Below are 17,416 nucleotides of genomic sequence, written 5' to 3'. Positions count from 1 at the left end.
TTTGGCAGTCGCGTTTTCCGACTGACATCACGAACTAACTTTACTAGGAGTTTTGTAAATGTGCTTGGTTAATTGTGAAGCTGTACGCATTGAAGATTTGGGACTGCTAGCTGTTATGTTTGGCGTATCTTTTACCGCTGAGAGTTTGGATACGTTGTGCGCGCTTAGTTCTTCACGCACGACGTCGATACGATTATTATATACTTTCCTACGTTGGGTGTATCTTCCCCACACACACGTTTCACCGAGACATATCCCAGCTTATGAGCAGAGGAAAAGTCACAGTACAGTCGGCTATATGTGCGATACACATTTTCTATCTGATGTGGCCGGGCGGACCCTTTCAGCCTCAACTATAGCTTCATACAATAGCCATCTAAACATACACACCTATCGCCACAGCGGCAGGTACTGTGCGATTTAATTGCGTCTCGCGCGAATTACACAGTCAATAGTTCAATGCGACGATACAATAGATAACGTTGATTCACTGCATTACATTATTTACAGGGCTTTGGCTGTTCAATCGACTCAAGTGCCCTTCACTTTGTTATAAAAAGTGCGCATGCCGAGGATGGCATATATACCTGTGAAAAATGTATACCTTAGGGTCACGTGAAATCAATATTTCCGATGGGCTGATGCGTATTAAGGTACAGTCGTGAGCAAGTAGCCCAGACGCAGAGAACGTTTAATATGAATATTAATGCGAACAGCATTCTTGGCCCCGTCAGAACAGTAGTATTTCAGGCTATATAGCTATCGAGCCACCAAGAATATCCACCGATGCCGAAGATAGTGCAGCCTGAAAATGGTGGGCCGTTCCAGTGAGCATGTGCAATGATTCTGTGCGCGCTCTTCAATGAACCTGTTCGATGCCAACTTTTGTGGCTGTTTACATGTCTGTGGGCTTGCGCGTACTTCACGGCGGCGACGCCAGAAGGCACAACGTGTGAAGCGAGAGAGAGCTAGCTACAGGAGCCCGGCTGCAGGTACCCGCGTCACAGATGCGTTTCGGCTAATCGAATACTTTGACAGACATATCGTACATGAGTTCTGCCCGATTTCTTGGTAGCTTGGCATGCAGGCTGAAATGAAGGTGCCTGTTCGACTAATGTAATTCATTGAGACGATTTCGTCGCACGGCGCGCGCTAGCTGTGCTAAACGATACATCTTTTTGCTAATACCGTGGTCTAATCACTTTTGCTCTCGAGTGTAGAATTATCATGATGTGTTGAAAGCATGCGTGCGCATACCGAAGGCAATTAAGATGCCTAATTGAAGTTTAAAGTATTTCTTCCCTCCTTTCTCTTCCCCTCTCTTTAATTTTTTGTATATGATGTATCACGTGAGCTTGGAGTTGCGCTAAAAAGAGAGGGACAGCTGCAGGTAGAAAGATGTAATGGACCTAATAGTTAATAAACCTTGAGTGCCCCTTTGGGACGCTTGTTACGTCTTACCATCAGCCACATTTAAATGGTATCAGTACTCATAAAAATAGTAACGACCTTTTTTTTCTTTTTGACCAATATATACTGGCCGTATTTTTTAACTGCTAACAGCTCAGGCCTGAGCTATTACTCCGGCTCTAAGTTCAATCACTTCTGTGACAAAAATACCCAGACGACGTATCAGGCACACGCAACTAAATGCAGGCCACATGAACCACAGGAGGAAAGAAACGTATCGAAAATTTTATTCATAACGTACACTGTGGTTATTCAGGTTATCACACCTAAGCACGTGAGAAACGAACAGATCTTTATGTTCCGCGAATCGGTTCGCGTGAGGGTGGAGATTCAATATTAATGACAGGTGGTGTCCAAATCCACGGCCCAGCGATGTCCTCATCAACGTAATAAACGTTGATCTTGAAGGCCATGCTGTTGCTTGCAGCAGAAGGCGGAAGCGGTTGCGGGAGTCAGAAACACGTCATAGACGTCAAATTCGGCGCTGAGGATCCTCAAAAAGGTATTACCAAGATAAGATAACGCGATATTTAAATGGTTACTTAAGCATATTGCAAATAGGTAGTATTGAATCCATGGCTCATCGACAATTTCAATTGGTATTAGATCTCAAAGGCTATGCTTTTGCGGCCTGCACACGACGGAACTGAGAATACGGCATGGCCGACATGTGTTAAAGATTGTGCATAAACGTTTTTTAATTTTTCTTTTCTCCACTGCCATGTGGCAACACAGAGCACACACATTCAGTACCTCCATAAATTCGTATACGGTGTCAGCAGTCTATGCATATTTACTACAAGCCAGACAAGACTATAAAACCGTGTGTACGCCTTTGTGCAAAGCCCTGCTACCCTAGCTCCTGCTATCGTCGCTGCTTCCCTCGCCATATTTCTGCATACGCCACGTTTTTTTTCCATTCTTATATTCCTATTCCTATATATTCATATTTCCTTTTTCTATATCTCTTTTATATCGTTTTATATCTCTTTTATATTATCTTTTATATCTTTATTACTGTATCTATATATAGCTTAATTTAAGTGTAGTTCCGTGATTATTTTTTCTTTTAAGTTTTCTCTGTAAGTGCTTATATTAATTTATTTGTATGTGTGTATTCAGTGTATAGTTCCTTCATCTTTAAATATAGTTGTGCTACTTTTTTGATTACTTTTCGTACTTTTGTAAGCCTCGTATTTATTTCTTTGTGTTAGTGTGCTTTTTATATTTGTCCTTGAAAATGTCAGCGCCGACACACGCTTATGTGGAATATGAGGACGGAGGCAAGGCGATCGTCTCGGTAAGCCTTATAAAGGATTACAGTCCCAATGACTTCAACGATTTGGCGTGCAACAAGCGCATTTATTGGAGAGACCGTGGAAAAGGCTTCGAAGGAGAGGAAGGATATTACTCCGGCAACGTCATGGTGTTGGGATGTGAGTATATATCAACTTTCAACACTTCATTTGCTTCGCGGGGGTCGATCGCAGGGCAAAGTTGTGACTGGTGTTGTAGATGTCGCGGGGGGCTTTTCTCGTAGCTGGGTGCTTTTTTTTTTCGTTGCGACGATATATTGAATTTTTCACAAGTACTTCTCCAGGAGGGCACATGTAACAGGCAAACGGAGGCCTCAGGAAAGCACCTAGATTATGCAGATCGCGGTGCTTAGCGCGGCATTTCATGCAGCCTCTATGTCGCTAAATGAAGCATGCACACAGCGCTGTGTGCGCGTTCCTTTATTGCGTCCAGTTATCGTAACGAGTCCTGATCGACGAGATTAGTGCTGCGATGTTATGGCGATGACTTTTCCAACGTTATTGCTTCTCGCAGCATCAGTGGTCATAGTGACGCTCCGACCGCGCTAGAGTGGCATAGAATTGGCGTAAGGCATTGTCACATAATCGCGGCCTATCTTAGCATACAACTCACGGTGCGATCGTGGTTATAACATAGGCGGCTTATATGTCATTGATAAAGGAAATGGGAAAATAACTGAAAAAAATGTAGCCTTGTATGTGCTCGCCACGCGTTACTTGGTCTGTAATTGGGCCTCGTTGCCGACTCTACCGAAAATTTTAGCTCAACAGACCCTATGTTTCTCATTTGGCACGTGCGACATGTGTTCAAAAGAACGGAAACCTGCTGCATCAAGACTTAACCTGTGTTAACACACGTTAGCACTCAGCATGTTAACAGATGTGATGTGAAGCAACAAAATGCCCATGCTGTAGTGTGCTTGTTTTGGGGCACTTACTGCTTCCGCTTGTTACTTTTCCTTTTCTGTATGTCTTGTAGAATCCCTCAGTTATATTTAGCGCCTACTGTCTCTACATGTGTACTTATTATTGCTTTTTAATCGGTAACTGCGATGACCATCACAAATGCCATATTTTCTTGTAATCAGCATATTGTTTACATTATCCTTAAGGTGGCAAAGCTGATTTGATTGCGAGGATGTTGAAGCAGCACAAGCCTGTTCCCATGGACGTGTTTGAACAATCAAGCGAGAGACATCGCCACAAGCCGAAGCCAGCCCTCAAGGTAATAATAATGATAATAATGCTTTAACAATCAAAGTTTGCCGAAACAAATATTATGCAACTTCATTTTCCTCTTGCCATTTACATTATTACTAGGATGTACCAACAAAGGAAAAGCGGCGCCGACTGGAAAGTGCAAAAAAATCAAGAATGCAGAAAATCCTTGAGAAAAAATCTGCTGCTGGAGATACGGACTCCAGCAGTGAAGATGAGTTGGTGCCGAGGAAAATGCTGAAGAAAGCGGAAAATGAGATCGCAGGGCTGAAAAATAAGTTAAGAATATGCGAGCAGCAGCGCATTGAAGAGCGGCAGCAGAATGAGAAACTCCACAGCTTGCTCGAGGAGAGGATGAGTGAGTAATAATTTATTTTTAAATGACGGTGTCACTTTGCTTAGAAATTTATTTTTGCAGTATTCTGTGTCGCCTCACAAGTGTGCTGTCAGTCCTTGTGCATGAATGGCGTAGTAAAATGCCTCAGCATGCAAGCTAAGGTTTTAGATTAATGCTAGTCAGTGGAATTAATTGTGCTATGTGTGGACATTTATGTGACAATTATGATTGTGTTTATGTAAATGTGCACCATGCAGATTCCATGGAGGCCTCCATAATTGAGGCAATAAGAAAAGAAGTTCGTGCGGCAAGGCTGCCTTCACAGGTATGTAATGTGGCATGTTGATATTTTATGGGGAGCAAAATTTCATGATTTTGAAATGTCAAATCAAGTCATGAACTGTTTCCCATGGACGGATTTATAAATTTGGTTACTTGACGATCTAGTTTAACCTTTTGCTGCCGCAATCACACTTCTATCATGACATTTCTTTGGCAGCTGACGTGATTTGCACCCATAGTACTTGATATAGAATTTCTCATCTAAGCAGCAGCAAAATAATATTTGTCGATTTAAGTACACGAGTCTAGCTGCATCCTAATAAACAACTAATAAATGACACTTCTGTATTGCTCATGCACTGATCTCACATTTTGCAAAACTTTAGCCTGTTTACCTTTAACCATGGAGGAAGGAAAAAGATAGGTGGGAGCGTACGGCAACGCGATTGAAGCCAACCTGGTGACCCAACCTGTGGTCGCATGCCGAAGTTTGCGGCTGGTTTTAGTGTTCCCACTCTGCAGGCAGAGCAACGGCAAGGCAGCTGAACAAGCGTGCACCGAATAAATATTGGCATAGCTACTGGGAACCAAACGTCGTAGCAGATCTCGACCAAAGAGGTCACATGTTGGGCCACCACTGTGGCTTCATGGAGCGTTCGCTTGCCAAGGCTGGCTGCCTGACGTAATGCTCCCTCCTATATCTTTCCTTCCTCCATGCATTTAACTGCACAATTATCAATGCATATCTCTAAGCACGTGGGAATCTAATAGCTACAGCAAATTGTCTAAAGCAGCTAAACCTTTTAATTTGCAGTAAAGTTTTGTTGTGTCAAAAACAAAACCCTACAAGCCTTAATGGCCTTACTCATTTACCAGTGCCTATTGGAGAAAATGTAAATGGACTTCTGATAACTGTACTGTTCTTCAATTGCCCTTTAGGGTTGTGCTGCAAATGTTTGCAGCGATAATTTGCAGCAAGCAGTGCGGGAAGCTCCCATGAAGCCATGTGAGGTGAGAACTTCATTGGCATTGGTATATTTATTTGTTAGAAATGACTATGCATTATGCATTGCTCATTATTTATGTAGTCAACTTTAAAACAAATCTAACTTACCACGAAATGCTAGTGTAAACTTGATGGTATTGAGCTTTGGTGTCGTATATTTTATGCTGAATTATAATTTAAGGTAATCAAACCAAGGAATGGGGAGTGTGTGTTACTCAACAGCATTTCTAGTTTGCATATGTACGGCTTTGTTATGCGCTATGCACATTTCGTGCATGTTAGTGCACGTAATACTGTACTTATGGCTATATACTAGTTACTGTGGATAAGCTTTTCTTTGCTTCTTTGCACATTCCTGCTTGTGTACAGTCTAGCTTCTGTATCACTGGTGAGCACTAGGTAGCATTATTGTGCAATGCATGGAATCCTGCTAATATGTCTGCAGTGTAGATTTCTCAGCGACAAGATCATTACAATTGTTTTCTGAAATAAAAATGTGTTTCGCAGTGCAAGAAATAATGTGTAAACTTTCATTAAGGGTTGTTTCAATGCAGTAGCAGTATAATTAGCAGAGTGGCAAATTGAGTGAATTGGCATTCGTTGTCAAATAAACATAACAGCACTAACAACAAGGGAGAAAAAATGTACGACACAGAAAAGTGCCTGTAGCACTAGCTGTTACTTCCGTTTCAAATTTAGCTGAAGTTATACCCACCACTGTGGTTCAGCCACTGCGACGTCCTACCACAGAGCACAAAGTAAAAAGAAATAATTATCAGTGTTGTGAGCCACAATCCAATGAAGCCAGAATTCAAAACAGCTCATGCATCGATTTATGTGTACATTGACGAACCTGAGGTTTTAAAAAAGTATCTGGAGCCCTTTACATGGCTTTTCTCATAATCTGTGGGATTCACGTCCAAAGGCCAGGTTGTTATATCTCCTTTGCATTAAACAGTCATAGGCAGAAAAAGCTGATACTCGCTCATACTTGCTCGCCTATATATTTGGAGGCTATGCACTCACTCGCAGTCATTGGCACTTGCATTCATGAAAGAAAGAAAATCTATTCCCGCATTGTGCAATACAAAATGGTATACAGTATCATGTGGCATTTGCAGTTGCTTGCATTGACACTTAATGGTACCCAGTCATGATAATTCTTGCATCCACAACCATTCACTCACATTACATTCACTCGCACTTGTGGACAGCCACCTATTATACTCGCATTCACTGAAACTCGCTGCCACCAAATTTCATTCATAGTCGTGTTTATCAGCACTTGCTGTTATCCATACGTCCCCTCAAGCTTGTTAACACTCCCATTCATACACACATCCTTGCACTTATCATTACTCACTAGCACCCTCCTATGCCTGTGAAATAAGCGTGGAGCAAGTACGAGTTGGTATACTTGTGAACATTTTGACCAATACAAATTAAAAAGCTGGTGTTTTTCTTCCAGCGCAGCAATATGCAATAGTATAATAATTCACTACAAGTTTCTGAGGCTTTACTAGTTCTCAACAGTAGTGATAGCACGTAGTGCTCTGCAGTGTTGCATAGTTGTCACACATAGGCAACACATGGGCCGTAGTATTTCCGCCAGCAAGATAACGTTATGCATTCAGCTGAAGAGTACCATGTAGTGCGACACAAATTTTTAGGTGGTTTAAAGCTTCAAATATTGGGTAAGCTTGCATTGAATTTAGACTGAAGAATGCACACACTTCAGGTTGTCCCCATGCAGCAACCAAATGAACAATCAGTGTTTCATGTTTCTCTTTCCTGTTGTGCAGCATCATTCCTACATTCTGCTCCCAAGCAATCGCTTTTTCTAGCCCAGACATATGTTTAAGTAATAGCTGACAAGCACGCTTCTTGCTTCTCGGTCCAGATCTATGTGTTTTGAGCCATTAGCAAGGAAGGTGGCAGGTTAGGCCCTGTTTAATTTCAGAAAAGGGCTCAAAAAGAACTTTGCCATCGCTCTTAGACACTTCGCATAGCTTCTTTATAGTTCATGTGCTAATGCTGATAAGTCTGTGGCCTACACATTTAAAGAATTGATGTGTGGTGGTAATTGCGATGTGTTTGGTTCCTGGATTTCAGGATAATTCCATTCAGGAAGAGTCTACCACACTGTATGAGGTATGTATACACAATACATAAAAGCCCAGCTAGTGTGTTTTGCATGGGGCTGCGAAAAATTAAGATCTGGAAATCTGAACAGCCAGAACGAAGACAGATTTGTACGCATTTAGTTTGTACTTTGCAAACCTAATGTAGCAGCCACGGGACTATAAATGATATTGTTGCTTTCGCCACTTTATCTAAGAGAGCGGATGCTGAAGTGAGTGGGCGAAAGCATGGTCTTGTTAATTTTTAGCAGAATAAAATGACCTAGTGAACATTGTCTTTAGCTTTTTTGGATTGCGAGCACTTTTTTCTTGAAGCTAAGCTTTTTTCCTATATTTTTCTATCTCCCCTTTTCCTAAGCCTGTGTTTGGCATGGTTGCTGCTGCTGCGGTATCTTTGTAGGTATGATTGTTGATATGTATATGCAGGTTTATGTGAAAAGATTGCAGGCTCCAGCACTTGGGCTGACATAGCTCTGTATGCTCTCGGACTCACTAATGCCAGTTAGCATGCTATATTCTGGATAAAAAGAAAGTTGCTATTTAAGATGTGGGTATAATGATGACTTGAAGGTATTTTTAAATCGCACTGACCTCTTAATGGAATAACATGTTATATCCAGTGGCACCTTGGGTTTAGGCATTCGGCATGTGCCACTGTGACCCAAGGGGCTACAGAATTATTAAATTTAGCTAGATGTGTGCCATACAAACATCATGGTGTTGCTTTTGTCATTGTTGCATCGCTGCATGCAGTAGACATCTCACAATGTGTATCTGCATCTGCTTTATTTGGCATTTGCAATATGGCATAACCTGTGAGCAGCGTAGTGCATAAAGAAAAAGAAATTGCATGAGACACTTGCACACATATGTTTATGGTGAACAAACATAAACATTGCATAATTAAAGTTACAGGTCCCACAGGGTGAAAGTAAACACTATTATATGCACCTTTACTTTCATAGCACTTCATTAAGCATGTCACTAAGACTTTGCTTCACGTCGACTCCAGTGTGTCTTGGATCTGCATAATTATTTTTTGGTGTTCTGCATGGGCTGCCACACTGTATTGCTCAGTTGTATTTGTTCTCTAACCTGCATCTATTGTACACCCTTGAGGTACTCGTTGCTATGATGTGCTATCAACTTGCTATTTGTGCTCAGGATTTGGATCTCGGCACTGCCCCAATGGATGGGGCACTGCCAGCTCATTGCGAGTCGGCAAAGCCCAGCTGCGTCCTTGGGCCTCGTGAAGAGGTGGCAGGCAGCCAGGTAGCCAGCCATGTGCCTTCCACCCATGTGAGTGTATAGATTTATCCTGATAATTTGCACCTGCTAAGCCACTATGCTTGCTAGACAAAGCCTAACGAAGTGTTTATTTCCTCTTGTTAAACATTGTGTCATACTGAAGAATTAATATTGCCATGAATGCACTTGCAGTTGGTCTGCTTGAATTTTCGAATCATACTTTGTATACTAGTTTATGCCAACTCATTATGAGAATCGTGCTATGCGGATAGAGCTATCTGCCTCCTGCTTAGAAGGCACAGTACGCACCTCTTTGGCCTCTGCTTCACGTAGACGGCAACCCCAGGCTGACCCACCCGGGAGAAATCGGTAGTTGCCCTTTCCTATTCGCCTCTCTAGTCTTTGTCTTTCTCTTGCTTTCGATCTTCCCTGTTTCCTCTTGGCTTCCTCTTACTTCCACTTTTTCCAAACAGCAAGGGTTAACCTTGTGTGGGATAGCCAACCTTGGTTATAACAGATTTGGTTATAGTAGGGTACGTACAGCTGGCGCCTGCAGGACGTGTTTTTTCACGGTCTTGCATCATCCCCTTGTTGGGCTCCATATGGAGGTGGGTGGTTGGCGGTGCTGCTGAATTTCCGCATATATTTATGGCATGTTCTTCTCCCCCACTTGCTGATCGCCCTCATAAACGAGGGCGCACCGAAGAAGTATTTAGCTTCTATGGCCAACATAGTGAAAACTTTCCCAAATTCCATGTCATGCATTCTGAGAAAACCGCAATGTCAGTGAGAATGATCTCCTTTTCTGGTGTCGAAATCAATAACCAATGTTCTTGGTCAAGGCTATAAACTTTCCAAACTTCCAAGTGGAGATCTCCTTTTAGAACTCCGAGATCAAAATCAATATGAAAGGCTGCCGAATCTTGTCTTTTGGTGACGTTCCAGTGAATGTGACGCCGCATCGCACCATAAACACCAGCCGTGGTGTTGTATTTGATAGTGACCTGATTGATCTGACAGAGGCTGAACTACTTGAAGGCTGGGGTGACCAGAATGTGATCAGTGTAAAACGAATCAAGATGAGGTGCGATGGTAAAGAAATACAGACTAAGCATCTTATTCTCACATTCGGCTCAGGTGTTCTGCCTGAAACAATCGAGGCAGGCTATGGAAGATCAGGGTCAGGCCATATATACCAAATTTCCTCCGATGCTTTTAAATGTCAAAGGTTCGGCCACAGTTCCCAGAACTGCTATGGCTGAATAACCTGTGCCAAATGGCAGCGACCATGAACATCCGTCCGAGTCATGCGTGAACACTGCACACTGAATTGTGAAGGGGAGCACCCTGCGTACTCGCGGTCCTGCCCATCTTAGAAAAAAGGAAAAGAAATAATGGCAATCAAAATCAAAGAGCAAATTTCGTTTAAAGAGGCACGCAGGCATGTATCCTTCTTGCCAAAGTGGCGTGTCGGGGCAGTGCCACATCTGCCTCCAGCGGCTGTCTGGCCCATACACAGTGAGCCGGCAGTGCCGTCACCTGCCCCCTGGGCGGTTGCAGCTGGCGCTGTTCCACCGTCCGAGATGAAGGGGCCATCGACCTCTGGGCTGGTGGCCTCAAAGGCCTCATCACTTAAGAGGCTTTCTCGACAAACAAATCGCTCTCAAGAGCCGGTGTCCAGCGCCTCGCAGGAGGCGATGTACACAACACTTAGTCAAACAGCACCACCAGCGCCTTAGGAGCGGCGAGAATCTTGACCGTTCCATAACAGAGAAACATCGCATTATGGGACCGGCAAAGGGCCCTGTAACCTAACTTTTCTTGTTAGACACACAGCACTAACCTCGTTCCCATATGGATACGCAAATATTACAATGGAACGTGAGCGGACTTCTTCACAACCTTGACGATGTTAAAGAACTCCTCCGCAAATTCACTCCAAGGGTGCCGTGTGTACAAGAAACACACCTAAAATTAATGCAGACCAACTTTCTAAGGCAATATGCCACTTTCCGCAAAGACCGTGATGATGCACTCACCTTCTCAGGGCGTGTAGCCGTAATTGTCTATAAGGGCGTTGAATGTCGGCAAATAAATCTCTGAACCTCCCTCGAGGCAGTTGCATTACGAGCTGTGCTATTTGGTCAGCTAATTACGGTTAGTTTGATGTACGTCTCCCCTTCCTGTCAACTTACTAAAGCAGAGTTTCACAGCTTGATCGATGAACTTCCTCCACCATGTATAGTCGTGGTGATCTAAATGCACATAGGCCCATGTGGGGCAACACATGTGCGGATGCGTGTGGGTGCCTGATAGAAAATTTTGTTTTCTTTAGGTGCATGCTTATTGAACAAAAAAGAACCAACATACTACACTGTTACACATAAAGTATACTCGTCCATAGACTTGAGCATAGTTTCGAGCTCACTATTTCGTTACCCGGAGTGGTCTGTTCCGAAGAACCCCTATGGGAGTGACTACTTCCCAATTACATTAAAGGTAACAAAACCAGATGCATGCTGTCCGCATTTTCCTTGATGGAACCTCGAATCAGCAAACTGGGAACTTTTTTCGAGAACTCGCATATTTAGGCGGTGATGACAATTCTGATTTTAACGTAGATGATGCTGTGGCATACCTAACTGATTGTGTTATTGATGCTGCAACAAAATGTATTAAACAATTTAACAGACTGGCAAAGAATCGTCGCAACCCATGGTGGAATGACGAATCTAGGAAAGCCCTAAAAAAATCAAAACAAAGCTTGGGGATTGTTTTACAATTCTCCAACAGCTGAAAACCTTATTTCATTGTGGCCAGAATATTGTGTCAGGCTTTTGCTATCCTGAGGTTTGACTATGTGTTAATTGAATGCTAGACTAATGAACTTGTTTGGCACGGGAAAATTTGTGTTTATGGCATTGAAGAACCATTTATAAAAAAAAAAAACTTTTAATGTATCTCCAGGTAGGTTCTGCTTACGTAGTTTGTAGTTTACTTTTTGCCAGTGGCGATGCTGGCTTGTCTTATAGCACGTGCTTGATGCACAAGCAATGTGGAAATGAGGTATAATCACATTCACTGATTATGCATGCTTATTGTATGCAGTCTTCTGTAGGGTATTCTTTCTAATGTCAGGTTTGATATTTTTTTGTGTAAAACAGAAAAAACTAGGAAAGGTAGGTTGGCTAACCACATAGGTGTGCTGCTTTTATTTCAGGGGCCAGTCCCAGTACCTGCAGAGCTGGGTGTGGAAGCTCCACTCTTCACACCAGTTGGTGGGAAGGCAAGCTGTGTTTGCTTATCTGAATCAAACTAGTTTATGTCATTATACACCAGAATATGTGCCGAGTACTTTACTTGGTACTAACTGTGGAGCTTAGTGTATGCAGTTGTCAAAGCAGCCAGCCAGTACAGCAGTGTTCTGAAGAAATAACAGGTGCTGACGTGCTAGTATTTCAAGTTCATTCGCAGTGCATATAAAGATTGTCATTATTCTACTAAAATTCGTATTTCTGGGAATGTACCACTCCTACAATTGTTTTATCCGTCTATTAAAATGAATGCTCTGCTAGCAGTGGTGCATTGCTGTGTGAGCAGGAAAAGTCGACATCAATCGTCTATGAGCAATGGTTTATGAGAGTACTTATGTGCAGTAATACCTTGTTAACTGAAAGTAGTAAAATCTGGAAAAAATTTGAGACAAGTGAATTTTCCAGATAATCAGTCGTGGAAATTGCAGTGAAAAGCTGAGTTCGTTTTAAAAAATTTACTGCTACTGACAAGCTTTTCAACAACAGCTAAACATAAAGGTTTCAAAGAAATAAATAAAAACATGCCAGAGATATCAATCAGCTCCATTTTGTGGCACTGCAGTCTTACTCTGTGCATGAAAAGTGCGTAGGGCTGGTCTGCTTCGTTGTAGCTCCTGGACCTAGAAAAGCGTCCTTGAGCCGCTTCACACATCGCATGAGCTGATCGTTCCCGACGCTGCATTTAACTTTATTTTGCAGCAAGTGAAGCACGTTTCTTGTTTCAGCAGATGTCGGCACCTCTTTAGGTCTTTCATTATAATTGCCTTCACCGCCCCTTCCGTTTGTAGCCATCCCAGCGATTTCGGTGTCAGTAAATTCACCTATCACCGGTACATCCTGGTTGCATAGCACACACTTGTAAATGCTCATGTCGCTTTCTACTATGCAACACACGTAGCACAGACTTACAGGGAACCCTGCCACAGAAAGCGATGTGAGCATTCACGAGTATGCGCTATATGCAAGCAGGGCATACCGAAATGCATGCTGCACATGGGTTTTTATTCTATGCTGTATAGACTAAAATTCAGTGCCGCGAGCATTGTGTAGAATAAAAGTAAAACGGAAATTGGACCTCTGATGGTAAATCGCATGCGTTGCACAAAGCGAACACAACGAACTGTGTCAAGCATGCTATTTTGCCGGGCCTGCCTCTGCGCATGTCTCTCCCATCACATGATGTGCTACATGGTTGCTTGACAAAGTTGTTATGCCACTAGGTTCTGAGTTCACATCCTAGGAAAGTGTCCACTTCGTGGTAGGTGCAGCAGTCTTGCGCGAAGCTTGTTTAACGGTCCTGCGGCAGAGTTCTTGTTCCACTCTTAGTGAAGATTTTGAGGTATCCGCTATTTGGTCCAAAAATAGTTCGATGCCTTGGAAAAATTCCACTGCCGATTTTTTTTTTAGATGTGAGAGTTTGAGTTAACACGGTATTACTGTAGTATGATAAGGCAGCTCAGGAGTTCTTACCATGTTTAGTAAGTAGTGTGCCAAGGCCTTGATTCAGACTAGTTGGTCTCGTACTGGGAGCCTCAATATCGGTTAAAATGCAGGGACAGATAAATGACTACCGCATATGGTGCTAACTTCCAACTGCTTATTTTGGAAAGGAAGATGTCCTTTTATGGACTCTGCACACGTCAACAATGGTGTGACATCCTGTAAATGACAGCACGCAAACATCACTTTTTAATTAAGCAAGTTTTTTATGGGATGGTGACAGGGACGTAGTGCTGATGCACCTGTCTGCTAAGTACCGAGTATGAACAGCTTCTATTACCTCGCATGTCAGCTGTTGTCTGGCTCTGCCCACGATACTGCACTGGTCAAACAAATGTGCAACCACACTTTTTACAATATTGGGCCAGTGACTCACTGCCAAATTTCTTTACACTGTTATTATGCTCCCGTAGCCAATCATTCAGGCATCATCCTGTTTGTCCTACATAAGATTGCAGATTGCATTGCAGGTGTAAGTGGCAGATGACGCAGTGGTGTTTGGCAACAGCATTCAGGTTAGTCATCCAGCATAGCCTTGCTAGCTTGTTAGGTGCAGAGAATACTAGTTGTACATTCAATCGCTGGCCAATCTTTTTTGCGCTGTGTGATAACTTATGTATTGAATAAAAAGAAAAGCCTCGCAGTTCAAAAACAATTTGTCCTGGTCTGGGACTCGAACCCGGGACCACTGCCTTTCCGGGGCAGCCGCTCTGCCATCTGAGCTAACCTGGCGGCTAGCAGATGGCAGGGCGAAGTCGAACTTGTTGACAACTCGAAGCAATAAAAGGCAAGAGTTTGACCTAATATTTCTGCGGAAAACCGCAAGGTAAATAGGGGCGTGCCAAGGCATTGATAATCCGCAACCGCAAATCATTCGCAGCCACGACTGTAGGCAACATTCAGTACGAGAAAAGAGAGCAAAAATGAAGTTTGGTTTAAATTTTCTCGGCTGCTAATCAACCCCTTTCTGCAAGAATATCTTGGCAATTGCTATGAACGGTTGGAGGTCTGCTTTACCCTTTATTAATTACTTCTCTCCAACTTGCGGGTTTTTGTAGAACTATTAGGTCAACCTCTTGCCTTTGCTTCAAGTTGTCGACAAATTTGACTTCGCCCTGCCATCTACTAGCCGCTTGGTTAGCTCGGATGGTAGAGCGGCTGCCCCGGAAAGGCAGTGGTCCCGGGTTCGAGTTCCAGACCAGGACAAATTGTTTTTCAACTGCGTGGCTTTTCTTTTTATTAAATACATAAGTTATCACACAACTCGAAAAAGATTGGCCAGCGATTGAATGTACAACTAGTATTCTCTGCACCTAACAAGCTAGCAAGGGTATGCTGGATGACTAACCCAAATGATGATGCCAAACTCCACTGAGAAAAAAGGCGTGAAAATAAGTTTGTTGATTGTGCCTCGTGCATCATCGGGCAATACACCTGCAGTGCTTTAGATTCTCTATGTAGGACAAACAGGATGATGCCTGAATGATTGGCTACGGGAGCATAACAATCTAAAGAAATTTGGCAGTTAGTCAGTAGCGTGCCATTGTAGAAAGTGTGGTTGCACCTTTGTTTGACCAGTGCAGTATCTGGGCAGGGCCGGACAGCAGCTGACATGTGGTGTAATAGAAGCTGTTCATATTAAGTACTTAGTAGACAGGTGCGTTTACATTGTGGCCTTGTCACTATACCATAAGGAACTGGCAGCATACGTTCTAGGAGAGAAAAAATAATAGAGTAATGCAGAATGTTGCAGGAAGCTCATTGCATAAAAGATATCTGATATAGTTTAAGTCCTGCATCTGTTGCGCTACCAAATAAAGAAAAACCCATGCCAACGGTGGTATCTTACATGTGCGTGGAATGTGGTTTGGTGAAAGTACCATGTGTTGAACAGTTGCTTATGCTATTGTGTAACATTAAGAGCTTTTTTTCAATGCCATGAAACCAGTTGAAGACTAGTGCCCTTTCTGTCCTGTCATCCTTTCTGCATTGTAAGACATTTCTTTTTTCCTCCGAGGATGAGTACTTCTATTCAATTAGTTCAGCACTGCAGGTGACATTAGGTATTGCCTAATGACTCGGGCTCTGAGCAAGGTGTGCGACTATTGTGCAATGCAAAAGAGCAAAAGCAGTGCCAGTGTCCAACTGAAATGACACAGCAAGTCAACATTGCCTTGTCATTGGGGGAAATTGTACAGGGATGCCAAAATGTGTCATGCCTTGTTGTGTCTTTATTCTCGCATTTGCTAGCTGCCTTGCATGACACTGCATTGGCCACCTGCCTTCAGAACTGCATAATTGCCCTCTGTAGTCGGGATGATCATGACCACGGTTTCGTTCGCAGCTGTTGTGACAAGTAGTAGTTCATTGCGACTTGGTGCAATGCATGCTGTCTCACAAACATGGTGTCTATTGAGGATAGTGATTGTACTGTGGCCAGGCTTGCATCCAATCAGCCAGTTACATTGAGATTGTTGTACAATCTGTTGTACAGCCAGCGCAGTGGTGAAAAAAATTATCGGGATGGACATGTGGTAGTGAATAGCATGCCTCCGACAAAGATGCGGCCAAGTCTTGTACTATGACTGCACTGCAAAGAAAGTACTTCCTCAAGGCCCTTGCCGCTGCGGGCAGTATGATCAGTCGCTAAATGACATCTGCAGCTCCTGCACTGCTTATATGTGAAGTAGAAACAGGATTTGCGGATTGATTCAGTATAAAAGTGTGTTGGTGTGAACATTTGTTTTTTTTCTTTTCATACCCTTAACAATTTAACATTTGGTTAATTCAGAATTTAGTTCCAGTCCTGTGAAATTTGAATGAATGAGGTTTTACTGTATTACACCCCTTCTTTCACCGCATGTGTAATTTGAGCTCACTGGGATACTGCAAGAAGTGTTTTCAGCCTCAAGGGTAAGATTGCTAGCTCTGGGACAAAGCAGCTCCTTAAGTGTGCAATAAGTTTTACTGTGGTTTTCTACACTTCCCATCTGCTTCCCTAGACTTTTTCTCAAGTCTAAATAAAAACTAGTATATCCCGTACAAAAGGTGCTTGTCGCTGACTGTGGGATTAAATGTGGTGAATCCTCCGAGGTAGAATTGTTGTCCCTAGCTGGGCCATTATCAGTGAAGCTTCATCGACTAGGGCTTCCTACAGTCAGGGCGTAAACTTTGAACCTTTTGCATATATCTTGGTTTTATCCTTGAGTGCCATCACTGTTTGGCAACCTACTTTTCCTTAATAACTGTTACCTTTTTTATCCATTATTTCAAGAACAGAGACTTTTTCTGAGAGTACATATGCTCTTTTGTATTTGAGTAATTAATCTCTTGCAATTTTTATCTTTTGTAGGTACACATTGGAAATGGCCTGTTTATTTGTGCCAATAAGTGGACATGGGTGAATCAAGCGAAAACGGACAGTACGTTTGCCAGGGAGGTTGCCCGGTGCCTGTGGCAGCCACATGAATTGGTGGGCAGGAGCGTGACCGGCAAAGTTTGCATGAGCAAACTCAAGGAAGGTGGCGAAGCAAAGCCAGCGTTAACGCCAGAGAAACTTGGTGCAGTTCGAAGTAAGTAGACCC

General features: G+C 42.9%; 2 protein-coding genes across 3 annotated transcripts in view; one reads left to right on the top strand and one right to left on the bottom strand.

Annotated features, from left to right (window-relative positions):
- LOC135905177 (luciferin 4-monooxygenase-like) overlaps positions 1–17,416 on the bottom strand; it is a 125,630-nt gene that overhangs the window by 48,327 nt on the left and 59,887 nt on the right. The window lies entirely within an intron of this gene.
- On the top strand, positions 1,336–15,443 carry LOC135905178 (uncharacterized). The gene is made up of 9 exons (XM_070534878.1): positions 1,336–2,906; positions 3,899–4,011; positions 4,107–4,362; positions 4,599–4,666; positions 5,563–5,634; positions 7,742–7,780; positions 8,935–9,069; positions 12,239–12,304; positions 15,411–15,443. The coding sequence occupies exons 1-9, from the start codon at positions 2,711–2,713 to the stop codon at positions 15,441–15,443; spliced, it is 978 nt and encodes a 325-aa protein (XP_070390979.1). The 5' UTR covers positions 1,336–2,710.

Source organism: Dermacentor albipictus, chromosome 3 (assembly GCF_038994185.2).
Source record: "Dermacentor albipictus isolate Rhodes 1998 colony chromosome 3, USDA_Dalb.pri_finalv2, whole genome shotgun sequence".
In the NCBI taxonomy this organism is placed as follows: domain Eukaryota; kingdom Metazoa; phylum Arthropoda; class Arachnida; order Ixodida; family Ixodidae; genus Dermacentor; species Dermacentor albipictus.
The sequence above is the reverse complement of the archived record's forward strand: the minus strand, read 5'-3'. Positions and strand labels throughout refer to the sequence as shown.

What these genes read in the sequence shown, in the direction of transcription:
- LOC135905178 (XM_070534878.1), top strand. Translation starts at nt 2,711, where the DNA reads ATGTCAGCGCCGACACACGCTTATGTGGAATATGAGGACGGAGGCAAG. An exon ending in AGCCGAAGCCAGCCCTCAAG is followed by an intron (nt 4,012 to 4,106) that starts GTAATAATAATG and finishes CATTATTACTAG; the next exon opens with GATGTACCAACAAAGGAAAA. An exon ending in AGTCTACCACACTGTATGAG is followed by an intron (nt 7,781 to 8,934) that starts GTATGTATACAC and finishes ATTTGTGCTCAG; the next exon opens with GATTTGGATCTCGGCACTGC.